Source organism: Leiobunum rupestre, chromosome 6 (genome assembly GCF_980474605.1).
Source record: "Leiobunum rupestre chromosome 6, qqLeiRupe1.1.hap1, whole genome shotgun sequence".
NCBI lineage: Eukaryota > Metazoa > Arthropoda > Arachnida > Opiliones > Sclerosomatidae > Leiobunum > Leiobunum rupestre.
The window spans coordinates 17,460,588-17,487,682 of NC_143389.1; the positions used below are offsets into that span (position 1 = coordinate 17,460,588).

General features: G+C 38.6%; 1 protein-coding gene across 6 annotated transcripts in view; it reads left to right on the forward strand.

Moving 5' to 3' along the window:
• Window positions 1-4,678: 4,678 nt before the first annotated feature.
• The window catches only part of Syn2 (Syntrophin-like 2), a 31,560-nt gene continuing 9,143 nt past the window's right edge, over window positions 4,679-27,095 (forward strand). For 3 of the 6 annotated variants that reach the window (XR_016481225.1, XM_090178047.1, XM_090178050.1), the window contains exons 1-3: window positions 4,679-4,828; window positions 22,430-22,538; window positions 23,834-23,986. Coding sequence is in view for 5 of the 6 variants with exons in the window: in XM_090178047.1 (XP_090034173.1) it covers window positions 22,530-22,538; window positions 23,834-23,986 (162 nt within the window). In the remaining variant the exon portion in view is untranslated. Of the gene's footprint in view, window positions 4,829-20,461; window positions 21,267-22,027; window positions 22,047-22,429; window positions 22,539-23,833; window positions 23,987-26,688; window positions 26,730-27,095 lie in introns of those variants that run through there. The other 3 variants (XM_090178048.1, XM_090178049.1, XM_090178051.1) reach the window with 3 other exon arrangements.

Consider the following 27,095-nt stretch of genomic DNA (forward strand, 5'->3'; position numbering starts at 1 on the left):
AAATTAAATTAATCTCTTGATCAATTGTATGTTTACAATGCTTCAATCTTTTCCACGCTGCTTGGTTCAGAGTAAATCCATAATTTGTTGAATAAAAAAGATGATACAAATTATTTTTTCCTCTTGCGTAAGACCGTACATCTACAAGCTTTTCTTTTTGTCCCTTGAAGCAGTCGATTTTTATCTTTGAACCTTCAAGAGGGAGCCAGGTGTGTAAACTCGCAACTTGATCTTCAAAAAAATCCGTTATTTCTTTTTCGAATGTAAAAAGAGATTGCCAGGCTTCCAATTTCAGTTCAAATTCGGCGCAAGTGTCTAGTCGATAAATTTTAATTGACGGGTTGACATAACCTATTACCGCTACTTCTTGTTTAGGTGAGAGACCGTGAGTTCGAGATATCTTTACAACTACAATTTTACGAGGCAACTAACCAATCTTTGTCCTCGTTGTTTGTTTTTTATTCCGTAATATATGTAACTTGACGCTCTTGGTTAATGACAAATCGGTTCTCATATTCTCCAATAATAATTATGTTTTGAATATTGGTTAAGGGTGAAGAAAACTTCATTACCATTCGTAAACTACCATTCCGTTGAATTGAGAGATTATTAGAATTTGCCGAGGAATCGTAAGTTAAATCAAACGCGAATAATGTATTTCCGTTTTTATAGTTTTCGTAATTAATACAATTACCAGAGTTATTTCCAATTAAATCCATTGCCGAGAATAGTGAATAATACGATCTAGTATAGAGGTTTTTACCAAAATCTGGAGTTAGCGCAGTTTCTGGTATATTCTGGTCGTCTAATGAAAGTTGTAAGAACGAGAGATTATTATGGTTAAATTGAAAGGGATTTTCTTGACTGGAGCCATTGTAAGGAGAATTGTTTACCATTCCTATTATTACTCGATTTGGAATTTAACCTAAAAAAATATTCGATTTCACGAAATCGCTCGAGCCTGCGGAAATGGTTAGAGTTTTCACTATAGTCTGCGTCAAATCGTACAAAGCTCTTTGTTTTTGAAGTATCGCGTTATATGCCAGCTGGAGATCGGGATTTACAAGAATATGCTTAACAGTAAGAATAGCGTCCTCAAAAATTACTTTATATTTATTGTTTACATCTTCAATAATTATAAATTCATCGGAATTTTTTAACAGCCAAATTCTTAAATTTACTTTGTTTAAAAGAAATTTGTCTATTTTACAAAAATCAACATGAAGCCTGCCCATAAATTCACAAACTTTCGATCCTGCAATATCTTTACTTCTTTTTAAAATTCCATTGTTGTCCTTGGATTTGTTATTGTCATCAAAAGCTAGAGTTGGATTACAAAACCCATCTTCGTAATAGCCCTCAGCGGTTTTGTAAGACTGTTTTGCTCCCTTATCAAAATTTAAAAGTGTTGTTAAATATGCTAAGTATGGGTAGCAGTTGTTACTAGACTGTACTAAAGTTTCGTTCATAAATACATCTATTTGACTAAAAATAGAATGTAGTGGTAGATTACATAGGGAAACTTTTTTTTCGGTTGCGGGAATATCGATTAAAGTCCCATTCTGATCTTTTTTGACGCGAATTCGAAGTTTAAGCATCAAGTTCGACAAGTCGATATAATAATCTCCCCGGGGATAGAAAAATCAATCTGTGTAGCATTCGACAAGGGGGCTAAAGGAAAATAATCTACAAATTTATTCTCTTCAATATTCCCATTAACCAAGGGTTCATTAAAAAGTTCTAACTCCGAACACATAGATTCAAATTGAGGCATAATGTTTAGTCAAGAAAATCGGTTTTGGTTCTCTTGCGTTTTCTTTGATTATTGCGTAATTTTGCTTTGCGCTTCTTTACTCTCCGAATTCCAGAGCCTTTCTGTGTGTTTAATATGGTATCACCGAGACTATTTAAAAGATTTGTTCCAGCAATTTTACTATTTTTTTTTAACGATTCCTTGAAATTTTGACCTGCAATAACATCACCAATTACTCTTTTACCCAAATCTAATCCTTGTATACCTAGTGATTTAGCTACGGGGCGAAAAAGTGGCGTTACGAATCTCGCTAAACTTTTGAAAATTGATCCGAAACCACGCCCTGATTGATATTGACTTCCTCGAAACAAGTTATGTCCACGACCCGTTTGGATATAATGATTATAATATCTCTCCATGCTGAGGTTGTTTTAAGTGGACTTTAGACTAGGAATCCACTCTTTTAAATATTAATTTAACAATAGTCTTTCTGGTCTTATATGGCAAAAGTTCACCGTAATCTGACCTTAAAGAAATTTCTATGGTTTGTATTTGATCGTAAAGTACGGAAAAAAAGTCTAAAAAATGAAATCTTTCAACTTGGGCTGGATTTTTATTTTCGTTTAATTTGATAATTCTTAACAATGGGGTGTTAGTGTGACCGGTAATTACAGGTTGTATAATATTTGTATAAACATAAATTCCAGATATTCCGTGGTTAAGATCTGCGGGATACATACCGATTTCGTTAAAAAGAGCTCTCCCAATTTGATTGGGTCCAAATCCTAACATTTTTCCGAGTTTGGGGTTGTCCGTTGGAAAGGTTATAAAACTCTTTCCACCCAAACCTTTAACGGAAACTGTCGAATCTGAATTAAAATTAAACGCGAATTTAGCCCAGTTTTGTTGTGGTAAGGAGAGTTTCATCGCAATTAAAATGTCTTCAATTGTGTGATATACACCGCTTGGAATTCGACAATGGAATTTGTCTACAACATTTAGCTTATTATTTTTACCTTGTTCGTAATCGGGGAGATCGATATCACGTTTTTGTCGTCGAATATTCTCAACTCTGTTTAAATCGTTTCGAAAAATTATAAAATTAACTGTATTATCTAATTCTAATCTAATTTGAAGAGGGTCTAATGCTTTGCTTTTATAAACTGAGGAGATATAATCTATTTTGTACTCAATTTGTAAGAGGTCCGCTAGAGGTCCAAATATTTTAATTTCCAACCCACTCATTAACTCAATTTAAAAATAATATTTTCCATTTTCTTTAAAAATAAAAAATCCGGCCTTAAGAGAGACATGTGAATCAAAATATCTTTGAAGTTCATTTAAAATTTTAAAATGAAGGGATAACGGTTCAAAATTCCCGCTTGAATCCTTATCAGCCTCGTAATAGTTTCGTTCAAACGTATAACTATCATTTTCCCAATTAGGACCTTCAAATAGAAAAGGTTGGATAAATGACACGGAGTAGAAGGCCCAATCTTCTTGCTCAAATTGCGGTGTTTTTGTAGTTTCAATACGTATGTCGATAAAATTGGTACGCGAACTAAATGTAATAATATTTGAATAATTATTTAATGGGCCAAATTTTTGAATACTAGTAACATAAATATCAGGTGGAATTTTAAAAAGATCTGCTAATAGATTTTGAAATTTCATTTCATTTCCTTCCGGTATTTCTAAATTAAAATATAAATTGTCTTCATTATCGGACGATATCGTGGTTTTTAATCCATCAAACTGTCTCGGTTTCTAATAAATCACGCATAATTAAGTGTAATGTGAACGGTTGAATTTCATTATTATATTGTCTTTCTCCCTCGTACCTGCCTGCCTCAAACACAATCGCGTAATTATTCCATTGTATTGGTTTAATAGCAGGTTGAGAAGGTAGATTAATTGCTATTGGAAGAGAACTTGGTAAATTATTTTCTTCGGAAGGTTTTAAAACTTCTGGCTGGTTAACGTCTCCATCAATATTTGGTGAAATGTTGTTTAGATTTTCTTCTTTCGGATTTAGTTTTGGTTTTTCTTCTAAATTTTCTTCTGGTTTCAGTTTTGGTTTTTCTTCTAAACTTAGTTGTGGTTTCTTTTTAATTTTCTGTTTTTTTCCTTCTGTGTTGAAATTCGTCGATTTCTTCTACGGGAATTTGTCGTGATAAATATTTTTCTTGAAATTTATTTACAATTATCAACGCTTTTTTCACTCGCACTTCAATAAAATTTGTTGCGTAAGTTAAAGAAATAATGAAAAGCATGCTCAATTTTCTTTTTTTAAAGGGGCTCCAAAATTCGGTGGCAAAAAAAAAAGAAAATTGAGCATGCTTTTCATTCCCCCCAACCCCTCACTCGGCCTTGGCAGATGCGGGTAGAGTCAAGAGTAAATTTCGCACTTTACTGACTTTACACACATTTTGCCACCGAACTTTGGAGCCCCTTTAAGTTTCAACTTTATTCAATCGTGTTGGCGCCATCTACTTCTATAAGCAGACACTTTTGCAAATTATATTAAGGTTTAGTTTTCCTATAGCACGATAGATGGCGCCAACATGATTTTATTAAGTTCATTTGCTAGGCCTAACTCTCCCACTCAACAAATACTGTCCCGTGAAACGGTATGTCCTGAAAGGCGGATTTGGATCTCTATTTTGTGAAATTCGTGTCAAGGCCACACCTGAGCTATTTCAACGGGAGTATAATTGGGGATAGGGACGGGACACCCATGGCGGAAGTAAGACAACCACCCATTGGCGGATTGGTGGTCATCCTCACACGGCCCTCCACCACCCTCCTACGCATTGTAACCATGAGCTAAAGCTATTTTGGACCAGCAAAAACTCTTATTTCCGAGCCTGTTCCCCGTCTCCCAGATAATTCGTGGTCTGTTAGGCTGTCTGTCAGCTCTGCGGTTTTGAATTTCAGCTATTGCAGTTTGACATTTAAAGTTTTTATTTTAATGTTTTGATGTCGTTCACTTAATGACAAAGGTCTTAAACCTTACAAGTTAAGGTTTGTATTGATATTACGCCAGAAATGTTTTGCGGAGGAACTAACAAAAAGGTCGGTAATTTTTGGTGATACATTGCAATATCTAGGACTGTAATGTATTATTTGTTTTTATATAAAGTTGGTGAAATTTTAATTCCAAATTTAGTACAACCTAATCGGTAAACCTAAAAAAAAGGAGACCTCGGGCATTCACATATCTTCAAATGAATTAAATGCATTTTTTACTCAAAGTACCCGCCCCTCCGAACCTCAGGACAGTGAAAACTCTTTTGAGAGTGTAAACAGTATTGCTAATTCAATAGTTCTCCTACCGGTTGACGAAAAAGAAATGTTATCCTATATTAACGAATTAAAAGATAACTCAGCACCGGGGGCAGACGAAATTACGCCTAGACTACTTAAAAGAATTAAAATGCAACTATTAAAACCTCTTGTATATCTCACTAATCTCACATTTCTTAATGGCTGTTATCCGAATATACTGAAAAAAGCAATACTTATTCCAATTTTTAAACATGGTGATCCGGAAAATCCCGGTAATTATAGACCCATTTCACTACTGTCAATTATTGCGAAATTAATAGATAAATGTTTTATGACTCGTATAACAAACTTCTGTGAAAAGTACGATATCCTAACTCATAACCAGTTTGGCTTTCGTAAAAACAGTGAAGTTGATTTTGCTACTACTAAAGTGTATAAAAAAATTATAGACGGGCTTGACAAAGGTCATTATGTAATCGGAGTCTTTTTAGATATTAGAAAAGCCTTCGATACTGTAAACCATGATAGATTACTACACAAAATTTACCTGTCAGGAATAAGAGGCAAGGCGCATTGTTGGTTAAAATCTTATCTCTCAAATCGAACGGCCCAAACGAAAACTGATAACTTATCAAACGAAAACGTAATAAGCAATGGGGTGCCACAGGGATCTATATTATCACCGTTACTTTTTAATATTTTTATCAATGATATTACATCAACAGTCGATGATGACTCAATTATTTTATATGCTGATGATTCTGCTCTAATAGACAACGATGGAAACTATGAGACACTAATAGATAGAATAAATTATAAATTGCAACAAATTAGTATGTGGCTAGAAAATAATAAATTGAGCTTAAATACAGAAAAAACAGTATATATGATATTTACTAATGTAGGTAAAATTGTCCCCTCGGGGTATAATATTGTCATAAATAATACTAATCTGCAAAAGGTATCAGTGGTAAAATATTTGGGAGTATGGTTCGATGAAAAATTAAATTGGAACATACATGTTTCAAAAGTTGCAAAAAAAGTCTCATATGGTATTTATTTGATATCAAAAAATAGAGCAATTTTCACGGATAAAGTATGCCTACAACTTTACTATTCGTTAGTGTATTCGCACTTGATATACTGTTTACCAATTTGGGGCAATACCTCAGATGGCAATCTTAATAGACTATTTTGTCTACAAAAACGTGCAGTTAGAATTTTAAAAAAAAAGCCATATCTTGCTCACTCGAAACCAATCTCTCAATCACTAAATATCTTAAACATTAAACAACTTTATACATATTGCTCTCTTATTCTTATATATAAATCTATTACTTCCACTCATTGTAATTTTTTTGAACCCTCTAAAAGAAGTAAATATAACATGCGAGTGACGCCTACTTTAAATATTCCATTTGCTAAAACTTCCCGTAAGCAAAACTCAATTTTTTATGTCGGTGTTAAAAACTTTAATAGTATTAATTGGAGGGAAGCAAAAAATATAAGTAATTACAAAAAAATTATCAAAACGTCTAAAATAATAACAATTGTATAACCTCCCAAAAACTATTCTACAAACTTAAAAATTGTGTACTTCCTCTAATAATCTAAATCCACTATTTTTCACCTAAGAAGCAATCATTTTTCAAAATTTAATACTTTGCTAAATATACTCCGTCATGAGTTGTGGCCTAAAAGTCTTTTTAGACTTGGCCCTTTAAGAAAATGTAAATACAAAAGGTGCTATGTCAAATAAAATTATTATTATTATTATTATTATTACATTTTGTTATGTTTCTCTGTATTTCGGCCATTCCAAATATGGGAAAGTAAAGCTAATGTAGTTCGGTTTTAAACCCATATGGTGTTTGCTCAGGCTCATTCATACATGTGCCCATAAAAGATTTCATTTAAGATGTATCTTTTTCCAAGAATAACTATTAATGTTGCAATCTAATATTTGAAATTGCTCAATTTGTATAATTGAGGACCGACCCACGATTTTGAATAGATTTGAAACTCACTAATAGTTTTGATACGGTAAAGCTTGCTATATGGTAAATTAAATCTTTATTTGGCTAATGGTTCAACCATGGTAAGAGCGCCCATAGCTTAGTGTTGAATTGCCTTGTTAGGATGAATTATACCTCATTGGACCAGAGGCAAATAAGAACCTTTATTCGTTTAAAACCTAATTTTTTAAATAATTAATATCTCCAACACTAAAAAAGTTAATCTTTCAGAAATGTTGAAAGCATTACGGGTAATACAATTTTTTTTTCTATATTCGTATCGAAAAGAAGGCCAAGGAGTACCATTAAAATGCCTGTATAAAATAAAACGTTAAGGTCCACCCCGGGTGTCACCCGTTTGGTTGTGATTTGGGGGTGACACCCGACGTGAAAACACAAACTATAGAGACTAGTAAGTAGCCCACCATGATATCCGCCCCGGGTGTCACCCATACTAGCTACGCCACTGACTTAGGGCCCGTTCCAGAGACGAAAAACTCTCGTAAAGTTACGAAAAAGGGGGCGTGTCTAGTAGAAATACGAACCTTTTTCAAAAACGCGTTCCAGAGACGTTTTAATGAGACAAAAAGTCTAGTATCTTCTACGAGAGCTCTCGTAAATGCGTTGGGAAGCGAAAATAATCATTTTTTTTAGGAAATGGCGGTGGAGTTTCTTTGAGCTAACGAGATAAATCAAGGTGTAAACAACAACGAAACAGACATCCCGCTGAAAATAATGTATCGTGAGTGTCCCAATACTCTGAATTAATTAAAAAAAAGGATTTTTGGCACTACCAATGAAACATTTACGTGAAACCGCGTTTATTGTACTACAAATGGGAATGGCCGAGGCCCGAATTGCAGGGTGCTCCATAGATTCTGCTACGCAGGTAAGAATTCCTTTACCACTATTTTTATTTAACAATAAAACGAAACGAAGAAAGAACTATCTTTTCGTTTTAATATATTTAAAATGTCACTTTTGGAGCAATTTTTTTAATAAAATTATCTTATTGCAGATCCTCATTATCATGTGCTGTATTTGTTTTGGAAAGACGGCGAATTATTATCAAGTTGAGTGTTTGTCGAATCGTTCACAGTGTAAACTTCAACAGCCAAATAATTTTTTGTATTACACCTTGATTTTTTTACATATGCTCCACTTATAATAAAAATTATTTTAATTCCTCAAATAGAAGTATTTATTTATAATTGTAGCTATCATTTAAAGAGAAAGGGGACACATCTCCCTTTTGACCTGATACCCAATGATAAAAAACTCCCAAATATACTTAATACAATGTTTATTGAAGCCCAAACTGCTTTTATGGATAAAAAATTACAGGAAGGTGATAACCACCTTTGTAAAATATCCAAATGAAATTCAAATCTACTGCCAAACTGATATTAAGAGAAAAACCAGATGGAGACAGCTCCGTTAAAGAAATCACCAAAACTTTGGTCAGCTGACAATAATAAAGAAATAAGTTTCATTGTTGTGGGAAGTTTTACATCTAAAAACTAGAGAAAAGGTAATCAGTAATATTCATTAAGTTTATTTTAAAGGAGTAAACATACTACTGGTAAATGTAATTATGTTTCAGGGTTATTAATTATTCGTTTATAAAGGCGAGATCACTGAAATTAAATTTTCAATTTCCTTTTCAGTCCGAACAAGAGAGTTGTGTATGGCCAGCAGAATTTTATTGGTATTGTCCAAATGACTCAAAAAGGAGAGAGAAAATTGAACATGTTGAGCTACCATTTCGTTTAGAATCATTTTCTAAAGCCCATTCAATCGTTCTTGATTATTTACTACCTACAGGGTAACGTTGTGTAATGTTTCGGCATTGCTACTAGCAATAGGTTTGGAGGACACAGGTAATGTATGATGTTTCTTATGGCTTCTTTTATCACCTTAAACACTTATACCAAATTATTACTTTATTTGTAAATTATCTGTTTTTCAGGGAATGTAGGAAAAGAGCAACGTTAACAATAACACTTTTGAAATTTTCTCGAACCATTGGCCTAGGCGGATCTAGAAGTGGTCTTTCAGCCCTTGCGTCTATTTAAAAATGTATTATTATTATTATTATTATTATTATTATTATTGAGTGGGGTGGCAAGCCAAACACTTCGACCTAAGGTCCATTGTGCATCCCCAAACTGTTTGACTTAAGTAAGTCCTATTGCCGACATAAAGCTTAAAATCTGCCCGGCCGTGATATTAGAGACGTCATACGTCTCCAACCGATGCATACCCAAATGCTCAAACCTCTGGGCTGCATAGTAATCGCAGCTACAGAGTACATGTGAGGCAGTTTCCTCCTCAGCTAGACAAGATCTGCAAATCGGGTCATCACTGACCCCAATAAGCGTTAAATGTCTGTTAAGATGGCAGTGACCTGTAAGTAGGCCAGTAACAATCCTAATACTGGACCTAGAGAGCGAGAGTAATTCTCTAGCTCTCTCCCTAGATGGGCCAAGAGTGAACTCTTTGGCCTGCCTTTGACCCTCAATTTCAGACCATTGTCTGAGTTGACGATCCGACATAAACTTGGAGATTAAGCCGCGTACAAGTCCTCGGGAGATGGGGAGAGCAGGTTCTGGACCAATGAACCCAGCCCTCGCACCTTCCTTGGCCAAGGCGTCGGCCCTTTCGTTCCCAAGATGCCCCTTATGCCCAGGTACCCAACAAAGTTGAACTTTATTGTGCAACCCAAGAGTGCAGAGGAGATCTAAGCAGCTAAAAACCAGTTTAGAAAGAATACTATACTGGCTGAGAGCTCTAATTTGCAGCACCTTTACACTCATCTTGGTTTAAGGTGAGCTCGGTTGCAGGGCTTAGATGTCTATTCAGACACAGTGGTGGTTGTGTTTGTGGAAACCCCAACACCCCCACCGGTCTGACTTTATTATTATTATTATTGATGAAGGGGTGAAGGGCTTTGGAAATGCCCGTTCGCGCACGTCGACCAGAGGTCCATTGTGCAAAACCCGAACCTTAAGACTTAAAAAGTCCAATATCCGACACAAAACGGAGAATCCTCTTGGCCGGCATATTATAGAAATCAGAAGTTTCCAGTTGATGCATACCAAGATGCTCGAATCTTTGGGCCGCGTAGTAATCGCACCTACAAAGCACATGAGAGGCGGTTTCCTCCTCAGCCTGACATGCCCTACAGATTGGATCATCACTGATTCCAATCAGGTGAAGATGTCTGTTAAGGAGACAGTGACCTGTTAGTAGGCCAATGACCAACCTGATATTAGATTTGGAAAGCGAGAGCAGCTCCTTAGCTCTCTGCCTAGAGGGGCCCGAGATAAACTCTTTAGCCTGCCTTTGGCCATCCATCTCAAGCCAAAGCTTGAGTTGACGGTCAGTCATGGAGTTAGAGATAAGGCCGCGAACTATGCTAGAGGGGATAGGAACGGCAGGTTCAGGACCAAAGAACCCAGCCTCTGCCCCCTTCTTGGCTAAGACATCAGCCCTCTCATTACCATAGTACCCCCGATGGCCAGGAACCCAATAGAGCTGAACTTTATTATTGGTGCCTAGCTCCGAGAGGAGGTTCAAACAGCTGTAAACCAGTTTTGAAGAGACCTGAAACTGGTTGAGAGCCTTGAGGGCTGCTTGACTATCCGAATAAATTTGGATAACCTTGCCATGAAGCTTCTTCTTAAGACAAAAATCAACACAGAAGCAGATAGCGGCAATTTCCGCCTGGAAAACACTAGCATAGACACCAAGGCTTTCAAAGAAGCCGAGATTGCTAGTAAGGCAATACATCCCCGAACCTGAGCCAGAGCGGGTCTTAGACCCATTGGTAAACCAGACGATTTCTCCTCTGGCCCCGAGGGTACTATGATTGGCCCACTCTGTACGGCTCGGAAAATAAGTATTGAAGGACTTACTAAAATGCAGCTTCGTAGTCATCAAATCAGAACCCATGAGATATACAGGTAACTGACATGAAATTTCCCGAAAGATCTTGGTGTGGCTATTATCCCAAGTATTCGCCTTCCACCAACCATTCTGGTTGAGCCTATAGGCTCCCATAGCAGCAGCTTCCTCTATAAAAAGATGAAGATGAAGAGGAAGAATGTTCAGGAGAATTTCTAGAGAAGCACTTGGGGCTGTTCTCATAGCTCCTGTGATGCTGACACAAGCCAGCCTTTGTAGGGTGCGCAGATCGCTCTGCACAGTCTTAATTCGGACTCTTGGCCACCAGACCACTGCAGCATAAGAGAGCAGTGGCCTGATGATCATGGTGTACAGCCAGAAGGCCACTTTAGGGCTAAGCCCCCATGACCTGCTAACTGCACTCCTAGTCCTCCAAAGTAACATCTTGGCCTTCTTAACTACACAGTCAAGGTGAGGCTTCCACGTTAGTTTGTTGTCAAGAATGACACCAAGGTACTTCACCTCCGTGCTTTCCCTCAAAATAGTCCCAAATAAGGAGATATCATTAAAAGAGTTTTGCAGCCTTTTACGAGTAAAAGGAACAAGTACCGTTTTACTAGGATTAACCGTAAGACCAACTTCCCTGCACCATTTTTCCACTGATGCAAGAGCCCTTCTCACTAAATCGCTAGTAGTGTTGGGGAATTTTCCCGTAAAGATGATGGCGATATCGTCGGCATAGCCGAAGCAGCAGCACCCATCCCTGTCTAGCCTCACCAAAAGCTCATCCACAACCAGGCACCACAGCAGAGGTGATAGAACACCACCTTGCGGGCAACCACGGCTGGTGGAGATCATAAGGGATTCACCGAGCAGGGAGGATACCACCACACGATTCGTCAGCATAGCTTTGAGCCAGAGACACAGTGTCATTAATGCCAAAGCGCTTAGCAGCCTTCATGATGACTGCGCTGGACACCTTATCAAAGGCGCCCTCAATATCAAGGAACACAGCTAATGCTATTTCCTTAAAGTTAATAGCCCTTTCAATGCAATTGGTTATGCCATGAAGGGCAGTCTCAGTAGATTTGCCTTTTTGGTAGGCATACTGAGCCGTCGAGAGAGGTGTATGAGAAATAACCTCTCCCCTAATATAGTTGTCTACCAATTTCTCCAAAATCTTTAGAAAAAAAGAAGTCAAACTGATTGGTCTAAAAGCCTTAGCCTCGAGATAGTTAGATTTCCCTGGCTTCGGAATAAAGATCACCCTAGAAAGCTTCCAGGTGCTAGGAATATATCCAAGGGCAATACAAGCCCTATAGATTCTACTCAGCATTGGGCAGACAACGTCAATGCCCTCCTGCAACAGAATGGGAAGTATCCCATCCGGCCCCGGAGACTTATAGGGCTTAAAAGACTTTATAGCCCAAATAAGTCTGGAGTGCGTGACAATTTTATTCGCCACCGCCCAGTCCTCCCTTTTGGTACGTGCAATCCTAATAGGAAGGGGGTCAGAATCAGTACTGTTTGTAATTCTGGAGTCGGGAAAGTGTACATCTAACATATGAGTTAGTCTCCTTACCCGACGAAGAATGACTGCCATCTTTCAACTTGATAGTGTCAAGATGTTTAGTCTTATCGTTGGCCATAATTTTCATTAACTTTGCCGTACTAAGAATATCAGAGATATTCTCACAGAAATTCCTCCACGAGTCCCTCTTGGCCTCGCGGATGGCCTTATGGTACGCAGTGAGGGTTTGCTTGTAGGCAACCCAGTCACCCGACCTCTTAGCTTTGTTAAAGAGCCTCCTAGACTCTTTGCGAAGCCTGCCAATCTCAAGGTTCCACCAAGGAACTAGCCTTGGCTGGTTGGCAGACTTCGCCGGACAGTTACGGTGGTAGGAGTCGATAATGGCATGTTGCATGCGATCAACAGCCAAATCAAAATCCAGCACCGATGACAGCCTAGGCTTATCATCCTTCAGATGAAGATTTAGATCATCCCTAAAACCAGGCCAATTAGTTCGCCTGGGATTACGAACTTCGGTACAAACCTGAACCACTTTCATCCTGACTGTATAGCAAATGTGTCTGTGATCCGACAGTGATGGTTCACTAGACACATGCCAGTCATTAATAAGAGCTGTGACATTTTCTGTGCACAGTGTGAGATCAATGACCTCACTTCTGTTACGAGTAACAAAAGTTGGTTCATTGTTCCTATTAAGAATATGGAGTTTCGTACTAACCACATATTCCATTAGTTTATCACCACGATCGTTGCAGTTACTGCTGCCCCAGATAACATGGTGAGCGTTTGCATCACAACCTATAATGAGTTTCTTTCCCGACCGCTCACAGTGGTTGACCAGATTGGTCACCTCCTGTGATGGTGGGGGCAGAGCATCATCGTAGGGAAAGTAAGCAGAAGCCAGCGTGAGTTCATCATTCCCATCAGCAGAAGGGGAAATGATTTTAACCACAGCAGTGTCCCTAGAGTGATAGATTGAGAGCGGAAGGGCATGAATGTCCTTGCGTACCAAAATACAAGCTCTAGGAGAAACGGAATTATGGTCATAATAGATATTACCTGCACTATTAAGACCAAGGATTTTACCCCTGGCAATCCAAGGCTCCTGAATAAGAGCAACATCAATTTGCTCCTTAGCAAGCCTTCGACAAAGTACAGCGGAGGCTGCCTTGCAGTGATGAAGATTTATCTGCACCACCTTAATGCTCATGGCGACGGGCCTAGATTGGAGGTTGACCAGTGACACCGCCCCCTCCAGTGGGGGGTGTGGAAACCACACCACTCCCGCTGGTTAGGTTAGTACCACCAGTCTCCCCCACCACTGCTCCATCTGGCTGAGCCACCATGCCTTGGACCTCTTCACCGTCCGAGACACTGAGGTTCTTGATGTCCTCTGTCAGCGTATCCCCTTCCGAGTAATCGCTGAGCAGACGCTCTAGGTCCTCTAGTCCTGAAATTACCGAGTCGTTAGACTTGGAATCATTAATAGGTGTAGGATTATCCACACCCTCTACAGCACTTACGACTGAGGTTTGATTTGGTTGACTGAGTATCTTAAAGATACCCCTATCCAAACCTGTCTGAGCGGCAAATCCTGCCGCTTTGATGGCGTTGACCGACTCACCATCCATTAGAAAAATCCAACGGATGGCAGCCGGTTCCTCGGATTTGCCCAGCACCTTCCAGCGGCTGGTGTTCAGCGTTGAAGGCTTGAAGACGCCTGAGGAGCACTTTAGGGTCCTTCGTCCAGACGTCCCTTGTACGGAGAGCGACCTTAAAAGGTTTCGGCAGGTCACTGGCTTTTGTTACCAAAAGCTTCGTTCCCTGGAGAACCTGTTCGTTGCGGTCGAACTCCTGGCTTAACCATTTACCTGTGAAGTCATCCTTACACAGGTAAACCAGGGCACCTCCTTTCAGCTGGAATTGCAGGAATTGAGGAAGAGGGTTACCCGAAGGTATCCCGTCAATCCTCTCCAGAACTCCACGCTGGATGGTGCCCATTTCTGCCTCGGTTAAGCCGTTCGAGGGAAAGCCTTCTTTAATGATGGCCATCCGCATCGAACCCACAGCTTCACTGAAGGTTAGTGGTTTGGACTTCTTGGCAGCCTGTTGTTGAGAGCTAGGAGAGTCTTGATCTGACTCCCTTGTTCTCTTGTTAGAAGAGGAGTTACCCTTTGGAGAGTCGTCTGCCACCTTCTTGTTTGTCTTACGACGCCTGTTCCTCTTGCGAGTACGAGCATTGGAAGCACTTACCTTGCTTCCCTCCGTCGGGGTACTGTCTTTGGTAGACTCCGGCTTCTGATGCTGGGTACTGCCAGAGGCAGACCCTAGCACCATGGGCTCGGTATCCTCCACGACAGACCCACGACCTGAACTTGTGGAAGGGAGGGTAGTATCCTGAGATACACCCTTCCCCTGGCTAGAGCAGGGTGCTGTCAAAGACAGACCCTTGCCCGATGGTTTTTTGTTATTGGAATTCATAAAAGATCCCACGAGAAAAGAGGAAAGTAGAAGGTCACCGCCCTTAATCCTCTGTCCGGGCGGAAGGCTAAAATACAACGGGGTGTCGCCTGGTTCCCCGAGGGGATCGTTCACGATACCGTAATTTCGCTTCCCCGGTACCACTCAGCCCTCAGCACGATACCACCCACCTTAGCTTAAGGAAGAAGCAGAGCCTTAGTTGGCCAGCATGAAGGGTTGCCCCTCCACCTGTTACTCCCTTCCACCACGAAGAGGCACCGGTCTGACTTACATCCCTAGCCTGCCCCCCTGTTGCACCCTCCAGTGGTACAACCTCTTTGATCTCGTCGGTGTCCGACAAAGCAAAGGCCTTTAGCTCCTCCACGAGATTATCTTCCATTGGAATGTCCTCTCCGGAGTCCCCGCCAGCCAGAGCCTCATCTTCCATCCTTGAGATCTCCAAGGCAGAGGGTTCGACTGAACCACCCTCCTTTACAGGATCCACCGGAGCTGTCGGGTCAGGTTCATGAAGTATCTTAAAGATACCACTGTCCAGACCCGTTAAGGCTCGGTGTCCTGCCTCCTTGATAGCCTTAACCGACTCTCCATCCACCTGGAAGATCCAGCGGATGGCAGTCGGCTCATCGGCTTTATTTACGACCTTCCAACATTGCGTATTTAGCGCGTTATTGTAGGTCCTGAGTCTACGAAGGAGGACATTGCCATCCTTGGTGTAGACGTCCTTGGTGCGGAAGGCTACCTTGAAAGGTTTCGGTAGGTCGACGGCCTTCATTACTGAAAGCCGTGACCCCCCGGAGACCAATTCCTTCTGGTTAAATCCTCCCACCAACCAATCCGCTGTAAACGCATCCTTACAGAGGTAGTGAATGGCGCCCCCAACCAGCTGAAAGTTCCCAAAACGAGGTAGAGGGTCTCCCGAAGGTGACCCATCTATCCTCTTCAGGACCTCACGCTGGATGGTGCCCATTTCCTCTGCGGAGATGGTTTTCACAGGATAGCCTTCTTTAACGATGGCCATCTTTGTGGAGCTTAAGGTTTCGCTATAGGTTTGGTCGTGAGACTTCACCTTTTTGGAAACCTGAGACTGGGAATCGGGGGAGTCATTTTCCCTGGAACGTTTTGAAAGTGATGGCGGGGGGTCGTCCTTACCAGAGACCTCCTCCTGCATCAATCTTTCCCTGCGGCGTCGATTCCGCTTTTGAGTTTTACTGAGGGGTTTCTCCCCCTTGAACCCTTGCTTCACCGACTGGGTCTTGCCAGAGGCAGACCCTTGAAGGCTAGGCCGGGTTCTTGTAGGGGAAAGTCCCCCCTCCAGGTTAGAAACAGGGGGGGTAACATCCGAAGATGAACCCGCCCCTTGCTTTGGGTTGGGTCCTTTCGAACCCTCCCCTTGCTTTGGGTTGGGTCCTTCCGAACCCTCCCCTTGCTTAAGGCCGGGTTCTTTCGAACCCTTGCCCGGTTTTTGGTTTTTTTGTGTTTCCATTTTGGTCCCACGAGAAAAGAGGAAAGTAAAAGTCACCGCCCTTAATCCTCTGTCCGGGCGGAAGGCTAAAATACAACGGGGTGTCGCCTGGTGCCCCGAGGGGATCGTTCACGATACCGTATTTACGCTTCCCCGGTACCACCCAGCCCTCAGCATGATACCTCACACCTTAGCTTAAGGAAGAAGCAGAGCCTTAGTTGGCCAGCATGAAGGGTTTCCCCTCCACCTGTTACTCCCTTCCACCACGAAGAGGTACAAGGTTGCAGTTTATGGAAGGGATTTAAAAATGTAACTGAGCTATATCTGCTAGTAAGTAATATACCTAAACCGATTTTTTCTAAATATACCCATTACATTGGCAATATTTTGATTTGTCAATCTTGGTTTTTTTTTTTCATTGTGTTGTCATCAATATGGGAAGCTCAATTAAATTTAAATTAAATATTGATAACCTTTACTTTCTAGAAATATTTTGCCATCTCTTTGAAGCCAAATGAAAGGGAGCACTACCATCCACGCTCGGTGGAGTACTCGTAGGAGTAATGTGAAAACACCCCGCACTTGGCATACCAATAAAAACACCACTTGTTCTGGCTAGTGGTGGACTTTTCTGATCCTTATGATATCTTGGCCTTTCACTATTTTCATTGACCAAACACATTCTAGCCAAGCCACAATTTCTTCAACCTTGGTTAAAATTCTTTGCATTTTGCACTCCTTCTTTGCTTGCCCCATTTTTAAAACAATTTCGCGTAAAACTTCTGAATAATAAATGTAAATGATATATAAAAACAAATGTAAATAAAAACAAAATTTGAAAATATGTATTGCCGCTGTTTACAAGAAATAAATAACAAGTCAAAGCTAAGGCTTAACTGAGCGCTTGAAGTAACCCGCTTCCCACCGATATTTTCCGGCGTTTCTATTGGCTATGGCGGGGGCGGAGCTTATTAAAAAAAAGGCCAAAGATACGAGAGCGGGAGTTTATGAATTCTTGAAAAGTTGTCTCTGGAACGCGTTTAAGATACGAGATTTCGGGTCTCGTAGATTTGCTCTCGTAACTTTTTAACTTACGAGAGTTTTGAAAATGTCTCTGGAACGGGCCCTTAGTCTAATATCTATAACACAATGATTGAAACCCTAACATTTATCTTAGACCCTGCTTTTTCCTATTCATATAAAACTAACTCATTAACAATTCTATTTGGGAAAAACTGTTGTTGATTTGTAGTGGAACAATGTGATTTGAAATTTTTACGACCCAAACCCTGTTATTTTGAAGCACTTCTCATGTCAAATGGAGTAGAAATTGTAAATGAGTTTGAAACATTTAATGAGATTGGTGCATAGGCGTCATTTTACTTAAGACAACATGTTAAGGGGTTAAAGATAGTTGCGGTACCGTGTTGAACATTTTAGTAGCTTGCACTGTACCCGCTCCAATATATCTATTTCTTTAATGAGATGAGAACTCCAAAAGCCAGAACAATAATCTAAAATGTATAATTATCATTATAAATTTCTGATGTCTTAAACGTGTATGTAGATTGTGATATTAAGTAGGGATGCATTGGTATTACTATTCGTGGCCGATAATATCGGCCAATTTATGAACCTATATTAACAAAGTTATCTATCATAACAGTAGTGAATATGATAAAATCATTATAAAAGACGGTACCATTTTTTTCTAATTTTTCATTATAAAAAGTTTTGCAAGAGCATATCTGAATGTTTCTTTTCATTTTACTTGATACATATTTTCTATCACAAATTGAATAGTTAGTTAATCGAGAATTTTCTAATTTTTAGTTTTTTCGTTAGTTCCTGTACTTTGTTTACTTTGAGGGTTGGCATGATTTTGCAAAGGGTGGAAAAAACTAGTTTTTTCCGCGGATTTTCCACCTGTTGTTTTCCAGTTAAAAACCATGTGGAAAAACGTATTTCTATGGTTTTTCCACATCTAGTGACAAAATTCAATAAAAAATAAATAAAAGCAGTATATTTTTCTATTCTATTCTATTCACTCTTCTCCTGGCCTTTCTTCATCTCTCCTATTTGCAATGACCAAATTAGTAACTTAATAGGTATATCAATGATTAATAAGCCTGAAAAGAGTTTTCCCATTTTCCCAGTTTTTACCAGTTTTTCCCACATGTCCTGGCAAAAACAGGTTTTTGCCAAACCTGAGTGGAAAGCTCCCTGAATTGTAAAATGTAACTAGAGCTAACCCTATTATTTTCTGCGGCAGATAAGTTCAGTTCAATGGAAATTTAAGATGACTCCCAACACTCCATCAGCCAGTTATCAGGGAAATCCTCCTGAACAATATAATTTCACGACTCAGGGCGTTGGATTAGCCAGTTTTTACGGCTCGTCAGCATGAGGGGTTAAACGCCAACAAGTAGTACTGAACTGTGGACAGTCTGAATCAAAGAGTGCAAATGTCAAAAAGCTTATAGTTCGAAATTTATATCAAAATTTAATATGAAACACAAATCCGGATCTGATATTTAACATTATCGTGCTGGTCAGGGTGTTTGTAGGAAAGAGTAAAAATATTAACTCTGGAAATATTCAAAGGTGTGGAAATACATGGCACGCCCCTGATAAATGTCCTGACACGTGTCATCATTGTAAACATAAAGGACAAATCTCTACAGGGTGTTACGGATAAGAGTACCGAAACTTTCTATATGCATTCTATGGGTCTCTGAGTAAAAATTGTCTAATAAACATGGGTCCTAAAATGCTTCGTTTCAGAGATATGGGCTCCCAAAAAACTACCCCAAAAACCGTACACAGCCTTAAATCTGGCAAACAATATTCTTCCTTGAACCAAATTGTTTTCATTAAACTATCAATTGTTTTTTATCCGTGAGGCGAGAAACTTTAATAACAAGTGGCAAAAGTTCATTAATGTCCATTTTAATTTTATTGACACGGTTCCAAATAAAATAAAAACATTTTGTCGTTACGAACGATTTTAATTATCAAAATTAAAGAAAATGTTGTTATTAAAGTTTCTCACCTCACGGATAAAAAACAATTGATAGTTTAATGAAAACAAATTGGTTCAATGAAGAATATTGTTTGCCAGATTTAAGGCTGTGTCCGGTTTTTTGGGGTAGTTTTTTGGGAGCCCATATCTCTGAAACGAAGCACTTTAGGACCCATGTTTATTAGACATTTTTTACTCATAGAAACCCATGGAATGCATATAGAAAGTTTCGGTACTCTTATCCGTAACACCCTGTATATGAAGTTATGGAAGAGGTTGATGATGCTTTCATGGGTGAATTTGCCAGTGAAAACATAGTCTAAAGGCTACCTTGGTGAAGGGAAAGATCGCTCGTTTCCAACCTATGCATACCAAGGTACTCAAACCTTAGAGCCGCATAAGAACCACAGACACAAAGGACATGAGAGGAAGTTTCCTCCTCTGCAAGGCATGCCCTGCACAAAGGACTCTCACTGATACCAATCAGTTGCAGATGTCTATTAAGCTGGCAGTGAACTAAAAGTATCCCTGTAGCCACCCTTATACTACTCTTAGAGAGCGAAAGCAACTCAGTTGCTCTATTCATAGAAGGCCCAGGAATAAACTCCTTGGCATGCCTCTGACCTTCAGTCTCAAGCCAAAGCCTGACCTGCCTCTTGGTCATAGCGCCATGCAATGGCTGCTAACCAGGCCGTTGGGTATTGGAATAGCAGGTTCAGCACCAAAGAACCTAGCCTCCACACCCTCCTTGGCCAGAGTGTCGGCCATCTCATTGCCATGATGCCCCTTATGACCAGGCACCCAATAGTTGAACCCTATTATGGGTGCCCAGTTCCGAAAGGAGATCCAAACAGCTAAGAACGAGCTTATAAGTAATACTAAACTGATTAAGAGCCTTAAGGGCAGCCTGACTGTCCGAGAAAATCTGAATACCTTTTTAGTTCTTTTGAACCGAAGAGGAAGATCATAAGAGTCATCTGTGTCAGTGACTTTAGAATCTGGAAAGTGAACCTCCAGCATATGTGTCAGTGTTTCTTTTCCAGAACTGGAGTAACTACCATCCTTCAACTTAATAGTATACAGATGTTTTGTATTGTCATGTGCCATAATTTTCATTAGTTTGGCTGTAGTGGGAATATCGTAGATACTCTCACGGCGCCACCACTGGTGCCCTTGGGAGTTAGGCCTGATAAGATTAGGGGACGACCATTTGGCCTACTAACAATATGGCTGCCACTGACCATGTTAGCTACAGCAGAACTATTTATGAACCATTAGTTACAAACTACAATACCTACTGTGCCAAGTCAATTGGAATCCCGTAGTTCACCTAAGTACGGGGTAAGAAAGGCCGAAGCCATCCCGAAAGTGACGCGAAAAGCACACTATGACAAACGACATGGTACCAGAGACCTTTGAGAACTGACAGAGGGAAAGAAGGTTTGGATTATTGACATTCAAACAGAAAGACAAGTCATTGAGAAAGCTCTGGAACCATGATCTTATATAGTTCAAACTAAAAAAGGGCGATTTTGATGAAATAGGTTTCATTTGATACCTATTCATAATATGTCAGCTGATCAACAAATCTCAAATGCTATCCAACTACAACAGAGTCACTCAACCAGAACAATCTTCTAGGAGACTTCAAAACGTTCCTAATGATATATCTGATGTACTAGCTCCAAGCCCATACCCAACCAACTTTTCACCCAGTTCCAGTGGTCAACGTAGAACGATAGCAATAGACCAACCAGCAGCCTCTAGTTCGCCAACCAAACAGAATGATGTTCCTAACCAAACTGTTGGTAAAATAACAATTTGTTAATAGCTTATTGTGACGTTTGTCACTGACCTTGAGTAAGACTACTCTTTGACCCCTACCAACTAATTTTGAATTCTAGTGTGTCACCCTCTTGTGATGAACTATAGCTAATATTATTTGGTATTATGTTTCTAATCTCATGTTATTCCATAGCAGTGCTTGCTATCACATTGTCCCCCTTGTCTGCTGAGTACTTAATGAGTTCAATTACTTTAACTTTTACCTAATTGTTACTTACTAATATGGATGTGTTTAGTTTAAAATCCTTGATAGTTTAACACAAAAACCAAAATGAGATGTTGTAACGCGAGCTGGAAGACTTGTTCAACCACCTAAAAGATTAGATCTTTAGAGATAAATAAATTAAAATTTAAAACATTCTCCAAGAAAGGGAAGATGTGTTATTAAAGGAGCTCCAAAGTTCGGTGGCAAAATGTGTGTAAAGTCAGTAAAGTGCGAAATTTACGGTTGACTCTGCCCGCCTCTGCCAAGGCCGAGTGAGGGGTTGGGGGGAATGAAAAGCATGCTCAATTATCTTTTTTTTTGCCACCGAACTTTGGAGCCCCTTTAAGTGATTTAAAATATAATATTAATTGTAACTTATTATTAAACTTTAATGTATAGTTGAAATAGTTATCACAATAGCTAGTTGAATGTGATATCGATAGATGGCGATAGTTGATTCACTATTCTTGATTGTTCTGTAGCTAAAGAAAATACAGTTATAAGGCGGAAGTTACGTTGCTCTCATGGAATATAATTGGTTAGTTGATTGAGTTGAATTTATACTAAAAGACTAAAACACAAAATGTAACAGAGATGATTTAAAAACCAAAAATTATTATGACTTGTTACATTTAGAGGTCCAGAGAATAAATCTATTGAATGTTTGGAATAATACCACCAATTTCATTTACTGTTTGAATAAAACAATTATTGTACTTTATTGGATCCAGAATATATTTATTTCTACTTATGGAGAGTGCCTATGTGGACTCTTATTAGCATTGCTCCTAATCCCTCATGCTCTATCACCCTACAAAAAATCAAATCAGCCTGTTATCTCATTGCTTCCTAAGTTTATATAAATACGTTGTTGATTGGATATACTGTTACTAACAATAATTAAAACATTTGTTTTTATAGTTTTCATGGATTAAAGGCAGTTTCTTGTTCGTTGATTTGAACACTTAATTCTTCACTTGAAGTACCCAAACTTAAAGATCTAGTCTTGTACAAAATAATTATGGATCAGGTATGTTTATGATTGTTTAGTAACAGTTTAGTTTTTCATTGAACCATGAATATTCAACTGGAATAACCAAGGTCACTTCTCGCCTATTAAAAATGTTAAACTTTAATTGTTATTGGCTGTTAAGGGATTATGATCCAATCTGCAAGGCCTGTTAGGCTGAGGAGGAAAGGTCCTCTCATGTACTTTGTAGATGAGTAAATTAGGCAGCTCAAAGCTTTGCGCATCTTGCTAGGCCAAATGGATTCCAAGTTTTGTGTTGGAGATTGGACTTTTTAAGTCTTAAGGTCTGGGGTTGTACAACGAACCTCTGGGCAAAGTTTGCGCGATTGGGCTTATCTTTGCCCTTCTCCCCTTTCAATGATAATAATAAGGTATTATGAAAAGCCAGTGGAACCTAATTATAAATTAAAGAGATTAATCTCTTTAATTTATCTCCATAAAATTGCAATGGTAATAGTATTATTATTATTATTATTAATGAAGGGGTGAAGGGCTAAGGACATGCCCGTTCGCGCACGTCGACCAGAGGTCCATTGTGCAAATCTGAACCTTAAGACTTAAAAAGCCCAATATCCGACACAAATCGGAGAATCCTTTTGGCCGGCATATTATAGAAATCAGAAGTTTCCAGCTGATGCATACCAAGATGCTCGAATCTTTGGACCGCGTAGTAATCACACCTACAAAGCACATGAGAGGCGGTTTCCTCCTCAGCCTGACTCGCCCTACAGATTGGATCATCACTAATTCCAATCAGGTAAAGATGTCTGTTAAGGAGACAGTGACCTGTTAGTAGGCCAATGACCAACCTGATATTAGATTTGGAAAGCGAGAGAATCTCCTTAGCTCTCTGCCTAGAGGGGCCCGAGATAAACTCTTTAGCCTGCCTTTGGCCATCCATCTCTGGGCAAAGTTTGTGCGATTGGGCTTAATTTTGCCCTTCTCCCCTTTCAATGATAATAATAAGGTATTATGAAAAGCCAGTGGAACCTAATTATCTTTAATTTATCTCCATAAAAATGCAATGGTAATAGTAAGTATAGGCATCTGTTCGTTTCCATGTCATGGAGGGATTGCAATATAACCTGATTCCCCAGAATAACAACATTACGAGATAGTCCAAGGCCTATATCAGTGCTTTGGGTATTAGACTAGCTGATTATTATTATTATTTTCTTAAAAATGAATTATGAATAAATTACATCGTTTGCTTCTGCCTGTCTCTAATCTTTCCTAGAATTTAAATAACAATTGTAGTACCTTTTTATTGTTTCTCTATTTATTTTAACTGCTAGATTAAAGTTGGTATGGTAATGCTAAGTGATGGGAAAAGTAGACCACAGCCAATGCGGTTGCAGCTCACAGGGACAATGCTTATCTTACAAAAGGAAGAAACTAATATTGAAGTTTTGCATAAAGAAATCTCGCCAACACCGCAAGATACAGGGGTAAGAGTTTGTTAATCTACATGATTTACGAGGTGACTGCCCCTTTTGGAAGGAGGGGCCTAGTTTTTTCAAGGTTACAGAATACAGTGTAACATCTCAGATTATCACTGACAATGGCAGACTGTCTCCATATGGCCACATTAAAACCAACAGTGATAAGTTATAATATTGTTTAAGGGTGAGTCAACCCAAATTCATTAAGAGCGACTATAGCTGATGTGCGCTTTCCTCTCTTTAAAATATATTTAGCACGTTTATTATGTGCAACCTGAAGTATATTAATAGTATAGCCTTAGAAGCATTCATAAAAAGTGTGTTACCATAAACCAGGCTAGAAAAAATTAGGGAGTCGTACAAAATCCTGCAAATAGTCTAAAAAATGGATGAATTAAGTACCCGTTACCTTCTATTTTACTGATTGTATAATCTATGTGGCTTTCAGGACAAATTTTCATCAAAAAAATGTCAAATTACGAATCAACCCTCTTTATTTCCATATGGCCAAGAGTGTCAATATTTTTAACCAAATGTTTGATTTTTTGTTAGGAACAATTAATGAGTCTCGGAGGTATATTCAACAACATGTTTTTCTGTTCAAATGTGATTTTCAAGCGATTCATATCATTTTCTAGCCTTTCAATTAAGATATTAATATTAAAGTTGATATCAACTTTAATATTAATATGTGGATCGAGTCTTAAGATTGCATTTTCATCCACATATTCAAATGAAGTCAAACTATCACTAATATAGCTATTAAGCAATAAAGGACCAAGTATACTCTCCTGAGGGACACCTGAAGTTATAATAACAGGATCAGAATCTACACCCTGAATAGACACCATCTGAGAGTGCTTGTGTAAATAAGATATGTATATAACTTGATGTAAAGTTGTATTTGAAGTAGTGTAGTGATGGCATAGTAGACCAAGTCACTATGGGGTAGTACCTTTAAGCTAGGGGGGCCCTTGGTATTACGGAATTTTACTTTTATTTGCAAAGTTTTGGTTGATGAATTTAGATTTTAACATGCAAATGATTTCGGTTAATTGTAGTAAAATAACTAAAAAGTGCGCAATCTTTTCTTGAATATTGAAAATAGTGTTGAATAATAATAAACAGCTTTTTTGTAATTAAATTTCATAGTTTGTATTTATTGAGTGAGAGCTGCATCCTCCCCTGAAATGTTTACAAATGACTGTTGTCGTACGAATCTCATCTATCATCATGGCAAATGTTCTATGGCTATATTGTTTGTATTTGGCACTCTCTTTGTGAACAGGATTTATTGAAATTATGGAAAGCCAATATACAACTGAGTTGTCTATGGGGAACTAATTCAATTGCAGCTCGATTACCAACCCGCCATAGTGTTCATACCCAACCCCAAAAACCGGGGATCTCAGACTTTTATCCTACAATTTCTACCCTGGTACTAATGATGGAAAATCAAGTCTGGTTGATGAGTGGGGTTAAATCTGAGGAGAAGGGAGAATGTGTCTTCATAATTCTTAAAATTGAAATTATTATTTCTGATACAACTGCGTATTGCAATTTTGATCTAAACTAATGCAAATCCTTTTTTTTTGGTTTGGCAAAAATGTACAAAATCGAAGATTTACATTTCATAAATTGAATTTTGGTAGATGCCAAAAAAGTGAATATTTTATTTTCCCATGGTAACGCTACCTTAAGCCCTATATTATCCTTAAAATGTACAAACCCAAGCCCCTCAAAACATTTCATTATAAGAATTTGAGTATTTATATACCTCAATTTAACACAAAAAAGGACCAGCTTCCGCTGTCTTGTAGTACTCAAAATTAAAAAACCACTGTAATATGAGAACTATATGGTTGTGATAATATTATTTTTTTACTCCTAAAATTGTTTTTGTTTTTTATTTTATTTTATTTAAATGAATTTACTATTTTTTGTTCTATTTTTATTTAGATATCAATAAATAGTGAAATTTATGATTTTTTTGCGGAATGGATAAATAGCAGATGCATGTACTCGTCAAGCTTCTGGGTTTCCTAACTAAGCTTACAATGATTAAAAATTTGTTCAAGTAACTCTTGGGTGGAAAAAGTTCACTTGGCAGAGACAATGGTTTTCTCATTAACACTAGATCAGAGGGCAGGTAAATGTATTTCACCTACTGGTTAGTAACTTTTTCAACACTGAAAGCTTACTATAATTATTTAATTTTAATTTTTGATTATTATTTTTGGTGTTGATAAATGTGACACTAGATATTAGATATTGATGATTCTTAAAGGGCAACTCAAGTCGTGACGCAAATAGGAATCATATCTTATAGGTAAAAACTGCATCTGCACATGCACTTATATTCTCCTCTACCTCCAATCCACCTGTTCTCTTGCTGTCAGTCCTTTCTAGCTTTTCAGTGTTGCCTGGCAGTGTTGCCCTTTAAGTGCTAAATAAAACAAATTCCTTTTTTGAGGCCGTGGTGTAAGTAAGGTCTCTGGGGCCCCCGGCGAAACTTATTTTGGGGACTATTTTTCCAGATCTTTTAGGAGACCGTTATTCTTCAGGGTAGTGTCTGCAACCCACCTTGACTGTTATTTACATGGCAGTTTTAGTAGTATTATAAGTTTAACATTACTCTTAAAATTAATATATTTCGGTTAAGTTCGATGTTTCTAAGATGATAGGGAAGACTCGAGGCAAAAGATTCAATAATAAAATCGGGGATATGCCAACATTTTTAAATATACAGGTACGGAAATTTTATTAATTTCGGATAATATGCTGCAGCTTACAATAAATTAGTTAACGAAAGAAGACATCAGCAGATCACAGAATTTGTTTCTTTGGAGTGACATGGTCACAATATAATAAGCGGCGATAAGCTGTATTTATCCTCCCCCTTACAGAAGTCATGAAATGATGTTAGGGAATGGAATTATACTGCAGGCAATTGTATAACTAGGCTTCATGTATCTGTACTTGATTAACTAACCTCAATTTTTACTAAGAGCTATGAAGAAGGATTTGTAATGTTAACACCTGCCCATTGCTTAAATGTCCAATAATGCCCTCATCGAAATGGCTGATGAAGTTTAGTAAAGTTAAATACAAAATT